The 11,364-nt window shown below is 43.9% G+C and overlaps 1 protein-coding gene across 1 annotated transcript; it reads right to left on the bottom strand.

Moving 5' to 3' along the window:
• Window positions 1-222: 222 nt before the first annotated feature.
• On the bottom strand, window positions 223-6,123 carry LOC106589028 (uncharacterized). The gene is made up of 5 exons (XM_014178669.3): window positions 5,619-6,123; window positions 5,012-5,171; window positions 4,755-4,904; window positions 4,060-4,347; window positions 223-1,502 (listed from the first exon to the last, which is right to left on the bottom strand). Exons 1-5 carry the CDS (start codon window positions 5,677-5,679, stop codon window positions 1,382-1,384), a joined length of 780 nt encoding a protein of 259 aa, XP_014034144.2. The 5' UTR covers window positions 5,680-6,123; the 3' UTR covers window positions 223-1,381.
• Window positions 6,124-11,364: the final 5,241 nt, after the last annotated feature.

Raw genomic sequence — 11,364 nt, 5'->3', positions numbered from 1 at the left:
CATCACCACTTCCAACTTTCATTTTTTGAGCTGAAATCATGAAACTTTTGATGCAAATCAGCTAATAATTCCACTTTGCATCCACTTAGACACTTTGTGTTTTTGTGTGCAAACAAAATTGCCCTTCGGGGACAATAAAGATCTATCCATATTAATGAATTGAATTGAAGTGAGTTGAAATATAATGTTTGTGAGTGTGTAACAGACAGATAGGTAAAGGTATTTTAAATAACTGTGACAATTTATTTCCCTAAGTTTTGCCAAAACTATCTTGGCGACAAAATTATTTCACAGAAATGACATACAACATATTATCGTATCATGGGCCAATATGACTATAAATGAATGCAATAAATAAAACATATAGGGACAGAACCATGTGTATTAAATATATAGTGATTAATTATTATACAATGTGTATTAAATATATAGTGATTAATTATTATACAATGTGTATTAAATATATAGTGATTAATTATTATACAGTGTGTACTAAATATATAGTGATTAATTATTATACAGTGTGTATTAAATATATAGTGATTAATTATTATAGAGTGTGTATAGAGAAATCTCAGACAAACATAGACAGAAATCAATATTAGCAGAAAACTCTAATGAATCATTTGGAAAGGTTAGGTCTGTCAAAGCTGTAAAAGCTCAGTCAAACTATGACAACACCTGGAATCAGTCTGTTGAGGTACTTATGCAAGGCCATAGAGTCAATTCAATAAGTCTATGAGACTGTGATCTTCTTTCAATCCAACCTTTTCTTGAAAAGAGCAGACACAAGAGCTTTGGACAGGCTAGCAGCAACAGGGCTTCTGATGCTGTTGTGTGAAGTAGCCCGGTCTCTCAAATCCAGCGACAGTCAAAAAAAAGGAATGTAGAGATTCAAGTTTCAGTCATTCAAGTCATCAGATATGATCTGAAGTTCTGTTTGAGAGTTGCAGCTGAAGTCCAAAGGGTGTGTCCATGGACAGTACCTGGGAGGACCATCAAGTGTCCATCCTTGTCTTTAGGATGTGGTGTCAGTAAAGTTGACACCCGTTCATCTGATTTCTCCTGCATGTATCTCCGACCGTCTGCATCTCTCTGAAGAAGAGGGACACGTTCAGCGGAGAGACTGGACGCGGCACCCACCAGCACAGCCATTCATCCCCTTTCATGACGCACACCATTGAGCCAACATGGGGGGTCCAGTGGCAGGCTTCCTGTGGAGTATCCAATGCATCTCCAGGGACCACAGCATATGAGTCCCCAATGGCAGGTGGATAGACAGAGATGGATGAATCTCTACCCTCTGTGAGGGTGACAGAGTATGTTGACATCTCCCACAAGGTGCACCTGTGTATCCTCATCTCTCTCCTCATCTCTCTTCTCATCTCCCTTCTCTCGGCTTGTGTCGTTGTTTCACCATCCACTTCTCCAGCAGCAGGCAAGCTTTCACTGTGGCCCTTAGAGCTGAGGGGCCAACTGCTTTGTGGTCTCTGTGTTTCACCCTAGAGAGAAAGATAAGAGACCTGTTACACACCAATGATCAGACTCAAACAACTTAATTTATCCTCTCAGGGGCTAATATTAATTAAGACAGTGGAATTCAGGTGATGTTGATTGTGATTTGCATTGATGTCAATCAGTCGTCAACATCCTAACTAACTAAAACCACAAGGCTGGCCTTACCTGTCATAGCGCCTGCAGTCAAACAGACATACTCAGCAATTTACCTTATATGTTTCCATGTTATTAATGTGTCTAACAGAGCAGACTGACAGGGGTTAGGTTTCTAACAGAGCAGACTGACAGGGGTTAGGTTTCTAACAGAGCAGACTGACAGGGGTTAGGTTTAAAACAGAGCAGACTGACAGGGGTTAGGTTTAAAACAGAGCAGACTGACAGGGGTTAGGTTTAAAACAGAGCAGACTGACAGGGGTTAGGTTTCTAACAGAGCAGACTGACAGGGGTTAGGTTTCTAACAGAGCAGACTGACAGGGGTTAGGTTTAAAACAGAGCAGACTGACAGGGGTTAGGTTTAAAACAGAGCAGACTGACAGGGGTTAGGTTTCTAACAGAGCAGACTGACAGGGGTTAGGTTTAAAACAGAGCAGACTGACAGGGGTTAGGTTTAAAACAGAGCAGACTGACAGGGGTTAGGTTTAATACAGAGCTGACTGACAGGGGTTAGGTTTAAAACAGAGCAGACTGACAGGGGTTAGGTTTAAAACAGAGCAGACTGACAGGGGTTAGGTTTAAAACAGAGCTGACTGACAGGGGTTAGGTTTAAAACAGAGCAGACTGACAGGGGTTAGGTTTAAAACAGAGCAGACTGACAGGGGTTAGGTTTCTAACAGAGCAGACTGACAGAGGTTTAAAACAGAGCAGACTGACAGGGGTTAGGTTTAAAACAGAGCAGACTGACAGGGGTTAGGTTTCTAACAGAGCAGACTGACAGAGGTTTAAAACAGAGCAGACTGACAGGGGTTAGGTTTAAAACAGAGCAGACTGACAGGGGTTAGGTTTAAAACAGAGCAGACTGACAGGGGTTAGGTTTCTAACAGAGCAGACTGACAGGGGTTAGGTTTCTAACAGAGCTGACTGACAGGGGTTAGGTTTAAAACAGAGCTGACTGACAGGGCTTAGGTTTAAAACAGAGCAGACTGACAGGGGTTAGGTTTAAAACAGAGCAGACTGACAGGGGTTAGGTTTAAAACAGAGCAGACTGACAGGGGTTAGGTTTCTAACAGAGCAGACTGACAGGGGTTAGGTTTAAAACAGAGCAGACTGACAGGGGTTAGGTTTCTAACAGAGCAGACTGACAGGGGTTAGGTTTCTAACAGAGCAGACTGACAGGGGTTAGGTTTAAAACAGAGCAGACTGACAGGGGTTAGGTTTAAAACAGAGCAGACTGACAGGGGTTAGGTTTAAAACAGAGCAGACTGACAGGGGTTAGGTTTAAAACAGAGCAGACTGACAGGGGTTAGGTTTCTAACAGAGCAGACTGACAGGGGTTAGGTTTAAAACAGAGCTGACTGACAGGGGTTAGGTTTAAAACAGAGCAGACTGACAGGGGTTAGGTTTAAAACAGAGCAGACTGACAGGGGTTAGGTTTAAAACAGAGCAGACTGACAGGGGTTAGGTTTCTAACAGAGCAGACTGACAGGGGTTAGGTTTAAAACAGAGCAGACTGACAGGGGTTAGGTTTAAAACAGAGCAGACTGACAGGGGTTAGGTTTAAAACAGAGCAGACTGACAGGGGTTAGGTTTCTAAACACGATGATAGGTGAAAGGAGATGTGACAGAGTAGTCTCTGAGAGCGGTTATATGTGAAAGGAGATGTGACAGAGCAGTCTCTGAGAGCGGTTATATGTGAAAGGAGATGTGACAGAGCAGTCTCTGAGAGCGGTTATATGTGAAGGAGATGTGACAGAGCAGTCTCTGAGAGCGGTTATATGTGAAAGGAGATGTGACAGAGCAGTCTCTGAGAGCGGTTATATGTGAAGGAGATGTGACAGAGCAGTCTCTGAGAGCGGTTATATGTGAAGGAGAGGTGACAGAGCAGTCTCTGAGAGCGGTTATATGTGAAGGAGAGGTGACAGAGCAGTCTCTGAGAGCGGTTATATGTGAAAGGAGATGTGACAGAGCAGTCTCTGAGAGCGGTTATATGTGAAGGAGATGTGACAGAGCAGTCTCTGAGAGCGGTTATATGTGAAGGAGATGTGACAGAGCAGTCTCTGAGAGCGGTTATATGTGAAAGGAGACCTGACAGAGCAGTCTCTGAGAGCGGTTATATGTGAAAGGAGACCTGACAGAGCAGTCTCTGAGAGCGGTTATATGTGAAAGGAGATGTGACAGAGCAGTCTCTGAGAGCGGTAGGTTTATAAACACGATGACAGGTGAAAGGAGATGTGACAGCCACTTCTGTAAGGGGCTGATACATGTCCTTGTAGTCTGAGTCTGGGTGTGGAAATTCCATATCACATCTCCCACATAAAGAAATGATACCAAGAAGATGTTTGTTTCTTTGTTTATTTTCAGTCTAAGCAGAGTGGTTTCTCTTACCTTTTAATCCTAGACGTTTTGGCTGCCAGCTTGTGTTTGCACTGCTGCCTCCCAGCATACTCAGCAAGGGCGGGACGGATCACGGTGTCTGGCACGGGACTGATCACGGTGTCTGGCACGGGACGGATCACGGTGTCTGGCGCAGGACTGATCACGGTGTCTGGCACGGGACGGATCACGGTGTCTGGCACGGGACGGATCACGGTGTCTTGCGCAGGACGGATCACGGTGTCTGGCACGGGACGGATCACGTCTGACGCAGGACGGATCACTGCTGCTGCCCCGTATCTAAAGAAAGAAAGAGCGAACGTGTACAATACATGATCATTGAGTCGACTTTCCATGAATCCTTATGGTTTCGCAACATCTAATGGCGAAAATAACACGACGACGTGGAAACTTGTTCACACAGGTTACGGTGATTTGCTTTGTTGGCAGCAGCTCAAATGAGAATTGAACTGAATAGATCACGAAGATAAATAGAGACGTACATTTTAAATGATGCAACCAAACACAAAATGTGATGTATTTATCGTAATGTGTACAGGCTACAATGTTGCAACATCCACGTTGCAGTAATGGAATGGAACACGCGTAATTACCCCCAAATAGCTGGCTAATGCCATTATGCAAAACGGTTCTGACAAGTTAGAACTAAATAAAGTGGTGTGCTAATATTTTGCAACGTGTTATACCTGAGGTGATTTTCCAGCTGACAGAAGCTTATACACGTGCCGTCATCTTCACTGACGCACTTACATCGAGGGTCCTGTTGGGAGACCTCGGGATCCTTAATTGCGCGCTTCTTTCTAGATGCGTTGCCCAGTCCGTAGGAAACCACGCGCCTAAATACATGAACGAAATCATTAGCCAACTGTAACCAAGCCAGCCAGTTACATTACATAGAATTAATAGAATAGAATGGATAGAATCGGTTGGAAAAGTGACGTACTCAGGCGTGTTGACCCATATGATGTCCAGATGACAGAAGTAAACACACTCCTTGTCCAGGAACGTTGCGCAGGAGCATCGCTTGTTCCTGATGTGGCGCACTGGCACCGGGGTGGCTGTGGTGTCTACGGCTGTTTCTTTTCCCATAGGTGCAGATGAAACTGTGAAGGACAAAGTATCATGGCATGTTAATTATAACCAATATTGAATCTTTGACAGAAATTGTCATATGCATCTAATGTTATGACGGGATACTTGGAATGTCAATGGCTTGCTGCAGTAACCTAGCCACCGGTTTGCACAGTCAAATGCCTAAAACGCAGTGCTTATAAGTTTGACAACCTAATCATTTTCTTCATAATGTTCATGCATATAGTATTATAACAATATCACAACAATGAATAATCAAATAGGTTACTTATATGACTTCACAGGGGATTAGAGTATTTAGGATCATTATTTATTGTTATATTATTTATTATCTAGTATTATCTTATTATACTTGCACTGATTTACCGGGTATGTTGAAAAAAAAATGCTGAAACACACATGTATAGCCTATTCAAGAGTTAGGCTAATAAAACACGAGTCTCTTTGCAAGATCTTACCTGTATGTACATATCCAGAGTACATAATTGACAACACGGAGAAAAGTATTCTTAAATCCATCTTGATATTTCTTTAGTCCAGAAAGAATAACCTTTTCACAAAATGGAATATTCCTTGGTCAAGGAAAAAGTTCCAAAAAGCGACACAGTGGCAACTGCGTAAGTTTGGGTACAAGTTACCTCTTTACAAAGGAGCGCAAAAGCCTTCCACTTGCACTGTTCTGTCAGTGGATCCACATGTCGGCCTTCTGTACTTTATATACCAAGCACTCACCTCCTCCCACCCTCTCCCCTTCAGTCGCGTGTAAACAAGTTGGTCCTTTGGCTTATTCGTAGACAATGCTGTTTGTTAATATTCACCGACAAGCAACGTGCAAACCAAGATAAGAACTTAGAAATTCCTCGATTCCGAGGGAGGGATGGAGACGCCGGTTGGCGGGCGGCGGCGCAAGCCAAGTTCTGAATAGGGAACTGAAGAGGTAAATGCGCTGCTGGTACACTAGATGGAGATAAAGTATCGATAGATGAGCTTGACATCGCCAGTCCTCTAGATATTCTCTATAATTATTTGAAATGTTAACCACAGACGTTAAGTTCTGTTTGACTTGGCTATAATGAGTATATATATCATTCAATAGACAGATGATATATATAGTTATGTGTGATTAAGCTAATAATTCAAACTATAGTATATCTTGAAGACATCCAACATCAAGGGAATATGTCATTGCAACTAGAGCCAACTCGATGCAATTTATTTGAATTAGTTCTACAGTAGACTATTACGCAGGCATTGCGGACTACATTATGGTTATGGCTCTCCAAAAGTTACCTATGACAGATGCTTTAGCCAGAATGGCGCAGAGTGCATTTTCCTTCTGCCAAACTAAAGATGGTACCCTGTGTATTTAGAGATAGCCAAGTTATCGTTACTCATTGTGTATTTATTCCAAGTGTTATTATTTTTATATTATTTATGTTTTATTTTCTCTGCATTGTTGGTAAGGGCCCCTAAGTAAGCATTTCACTGTTGGTCTACACTAGTGGTGTAAAGTACTTAAACATACTTTAAAGTACTACATAAGTTGTTTTTTGGGGTATCTGTACTTTACTATTTATATTTTTGACAACTTTTACTTTTACTCCACTACATTACATACACACTACATACTTTTTACTCCATTCATTTTCCTTGACACCCAAAAGTTACATTTTGAATGCTTAGCAGGACAGGAAAATGGTCTATTTCACGCACTTATCAAGAGAACATCCCTGGTCGGCCCTACTGCCTCTGATCTGGTGGACTCACTAACTACAAATGCTTCGTTTGTAAAGGATGTCTGAGTCTTTAAGTGTGCCCCTGGCTATCTGTAAATAAAAATTAAAAAAAACCATGAAAATCGTTTGGTTTGCTTAATATAAGAAATGTGAATTGATTTATACATTTACTTTTACTTTGATACTTAAGTATATTTTAGCAATTACATTTACTTTTGATACTTAAGTATATTCAAAACCAATTACTTTTAGACTTTTACTCAAGTAGACTTTCACTTTTACTTGAGTCGTTTTCTTATAAGGTATCTTTACTTTTACTCAAGTATTACAATTTTCGATACTTTTTTCCACCACTGGTCTACACATGTTGTTTACGAAGCATATAAGAAATACATTTGATTTGATGGTGTGGTACCTGGACAACAGATGGCTTACAGATTAGGGCTAAATGCCTTTCTCAAGGACACAACGACAGATGTTTCATCTTTTCGGCTTGGGTCTTCAAACCAGCGACTCATCATTTTGTAATTTGGGTGAACTATCCCTTCAATGTCACACTCAAATGAACATGCAAAAACAGTTTGGTTCATTGCAAATATGCTAACCTTTATGACGTCATACCTCCCGAGTGGCGCAGCGGTCTAAGGTACTGCATCTCAGTGTACGAGGCGTCACTGCTGTTCCTGGTTCAAATCCAGGTTCCATCATATCCAGCTGTGATTGGGAGTCCCATAGGGCGGTGCACAATTGGCCCAGGGTAGGCCGTCATTGTAAATAAGACTTTGTTCATAAATGACTTGCCTAGTTAAATAAAGGTCACATGTTAAAACCGGGATAAAGTAGATGGGGGATGTCATCAACAATGTTTTCCATTAAGTCCATTATGAAAGGAGCGGCAATATAGCCTATTCCTACTCCCAAGCTGTGTGCAAGAGTGACAGGGTCTCTACCTCATGACCAAAACCCATTCTTTGGTTTTGTTTACCTGGCCACTGTTTAAAATGTTCACTTTTTAACATTTCTGGCATAAATCCAATGCAAGTCAATTAGCATTTCCGTGCTTCATATCCAAATCATCTATAAGTAACATCATTGAATACATTTTTTGATACTTTAGGATGAGTTGGATAAGAGCGTCTGCTAAATGACTTAAATGTAAATGTAAATGTTGGACATGCTAATATGCTAATATACAGTCCATTCAGAAAGTATTCAGACCCCTTGACATTTTCCACATTTTACAGCCTTATTCTAAAATGTATTAAATTGTTTTTTTCCCCTCATCAATCTACATACAATATGCCATAACGACAAAGCAAAAACAGGTTATTAAATTTTTTGGCAAATTTATAAAATATTAAAACTGAAATATTACATTTACATAAGTATTCAGACTCTTTACTCAGTACTTTGTTGTAGCACCTTTGACAGCGATTACAGCCTTGAGTCTTCTTGGGTATGACGCTACAAGCTTGGCACACCTGTATTTGGGGAGTTCCTCCCATTTTTCTCTGCAGATCCTCTCAAGCTCTGTCAGGTTGGATGGGGAGCGTCGCTGCACAGCTATTTTCAGGTCTCTCCAGAGATGTTCGATCGGGTTCAAGTCCGGGTTCTGACTGGGCCACTCAAGGACATTCAGAGACTTGTCATGAAGCCACTCCTGCGTTGTCTTGGCTGTGGGCTTAGAGTCGTTGTCCTGTTGGAAGGTGAACCTTCACCCCAGTTTGAGGTCCTGAGTGCTCTGAACATGTTTTCATCAAGAATCTCTCTGTACTTTGCTCCATTCATCTTTCCCTCGATCCTGACTAGTCTTCCAATCCCTGCCGCTGAAAAACATCTCCACAGCATGATGCTGCATCCACCATGCTTCACCATAGGGATGGTGCCAGGTTTCCTCCAGACGTGAAGCTTGTAGAAACATCTCAAGGATGATCAATGGAAACAGGATGCACCTGAGCTCAATTTCAAGTCTCATAGAAAAGTGTTTTTATTTTTAATACATTTTCAAAAATTTCTAAATAACTGTTTTCGCTTTGTCATTATTGGGTATTGTGTATAGATTGATGAGGGGAAAAACGTATTTAATACATATTAGAATAACATTTACATTTACATTTACGTCATTTAGCAGACGCTCTTATCCAGAGCGACTTACAAATTGGTGCATTCTCCTTATGATATCCAGTGGAACAACCACTTTACAATAGTACATCTATATCTTTTTTTTGGGGGGGGGGGGGGGGGGGGGTTAGAAGGATTACTGTATCCTATCCAAGGTATTCCTTAAAGAGGTTGGGTTTCATGGGGTCTACGGAAGGTGGTGATTGACTCTGCTGTCTTGGCATCGTGAGGGAGCTTGTTCCACCATTGGGGTGCCAGAGCAGCGAACAGTTTTGACTGGGCTGAGCGGGAACGGTGCTTCCGCAGCGGTAGGGGTGCCAGCAAGCCAGAGGTGGATGAACGCAGTGCCCTTGTTTGGGTGTAGGGCCTGATCAGAGCCTGAAGGTACGGAGGTGCCGTTCCCCTCACAGCTCCATAGGAAAGCACCATGGTCTTGTAGCAGATGCGAGCTTCAACTGGAAGCCAGTGGAGTGTGCGGAGGAGCGGGGTGACGTGAGAGAACTTGGGAAGGTTGAACACCAGACGGACTGCGGCGTTCTGGATGAGTTGTAGGGGTTTAATGGCACAGGCAGGGAGCCCCGCCAACAGGGAGTTGCAGTAATCCAGACGGGAGATGACAAGTGCCTGGATTAGGACCTATGCCGCTTCCTGTGTAAGGCAGGGTCTTCATCTGCGAATGTTGTATAGCATGAACCTACAGGATCGGGTCACCGCCTTGATGTTAGCGGAGAACGACAGGGTGTTGTCCAGGGTCACGCCGAGGCTCTTAGCACTCTGGGAGGAGGACACAATGGAGTTGTCCACCGTGATGGCGAGATCATGGAAAGGGCAGTCCTTCCCCGGGAGGAAGAGCAGCTCCGTCTTGCCGAGGTTCAGCTTGAGGTGGTGATCCGTCATCCACACTGATATGTCTGCCAGACATGCAGAGATGCGATTCGCCACCTGGTTATCAGAAGGGAGAAAGGAGAAGATTAATTGTGTGTCGTCTGCGTAGCAATGATAGGAGAGACCATGTGAGGATATGACAGAGCCAAGTGACTTGGTGTATAGCGAGAATAGGAGAGGGCCTAGAACTGAGCCCTGGGGGACACCAGTGGTGAGAGCACGTGGTGCGGAAACGGATTCTCGCCACGCCACCTGGTAGGAGCAACCTGTCAGGTAGGACGCAATCCAAGAGTGAGCTGTGCCGGAGATACCCAACTCGGAGAGGGTGGAGAGGAGGATCTGACGGTTCACAGTATCAAAGGCAGCAGATAGGTCTAGAAGGATGAGAGCAGAGGAGAGAGAGTTAGCTTTAGCAGTGCGGAGAGCCTCCGTGACACTGAGAAGAGCAGTCTCAGTTGAATGACCAGCCTTGAAACCTGACTGATTTGGATCGAGAAGGTCATTCTGAGAGAGATAGCAGGAGAGCTGGCCAAGGACGGCATGTTCAAGAGTTTTGGAGAGAAAAGAAAGAAGGGATACTGGTCTGTAGTTGTTGACATCGGAGGGATCGAGTGTAGGTTTTTTGAGAAGGGGTGCAACTCTCGCTCTCTTGAAGACGGAAGGGACGTAGCCAGCGGTCAAGGATGAGTTGATGAGCGAGGTAAGGTAAGGGAGAAGGTCCCCGGAAATGGTCTGGAGAAGAGAGGAGGGGATAGGGTCAAGCGGGCAGGTTGTTGGGCGGCCGGCCGTCACAAGACGCAAGATTTCATCTGGAGAGAGAGGAGAGAAAGAGGTCAAAGCACAGGGTAGGGCAATGTGAGCAGGACCAGCGGTGTCGTTTGACTTAACAAATGAGGATCGGATGTCGTCGACCTTCTTTTCAAAATGGTTGACGAAGTCATCCGCAGAGAGGGAGGGGGGGGGGAGGGGGAGGAGGATTCAGGAGGGAGGAGAAGGTGGCAAAGAGCTTCCTAGGGTTGGAGGCAGATGCTTGGAAGTTAGAGTGGTAGAAAGTGGCTTTAGCAGCAGAAACAGAGGAGGAAAATGTAGAGAGGAGGGAGTGAAAAGATGCCAGGTCCGCAGGGAGGCTAGTTTTCCTCCATTTCCGCTCGGCTGCCCGGAGCCCTGTTCTGTGAGCTCGCAATGAGTCGTCGAGCCACGGAGCAGGAGGGGAGGACCGAGCCGGCCGGGAGGATAGGGGACATAGAGAGTCAAAGGATGCAGAAAGGGAGGAGAGGAGGGTTGAGGAGGCAGAATCAGGAGATTGGTTGGAGAAGGATTGAGCAGAGGGAAGAGATGATAGGATGGAAGAGGAGAGAGTAGCAGGAGAGAGAGAGGCTGTAACGTAACAAAATGTGGAAAAAGTCAAGGGGTCTGAATACTTTCCAATTGCTCTGTAGGTACCATTGACTTGCATTGGATT

The sequence above is a fragment of the Salmo salar genome, chromosome 27 (assembly GCF_965601325.2).
Source record: "Salmo salar chromosome 27, fSalSal1, whole genome shotgun sequence".
Lineage (NCBI taxonomy): Eukaryota > Metazoa > Chordata > Actinopteri > Salmoniformes > Salmonidae > Salmo > Salmo salar.
The sequence above is the reverse complement of the archived record's forward strand: the minus strand, read 5'-3'. Positions and strand labels throughout refer to the sequence as shown.

What these genes read in the sequence shown, in the direction of transcription:
- LOC106589028 (XM_014178669.3), bottom strand. Translation starts at nt 5,679, where the DNA reads ATGGATTTAAGAATACTTTTCTCCGTGTTGTCAATTATGTACTCTGGA. An exon ending in CAGCTGGAAAATCACCTCAG is followed by an intron (nt 4,348 to 4,754) that starts GTATAACACGTT and finishes TTCTTTCTTTAG; the next exon opens with ATACGGGGCAGCAGCAGTGA. An exon ending in AAAACGTCTAGGATTAAAAG is followed by an intron (nt 1,503 to 4,059) that starts GTAAGAGAAACC and finishes CTTTCTCTCTAG; the next exon opens with GGTGAAACACAGAGACCACA.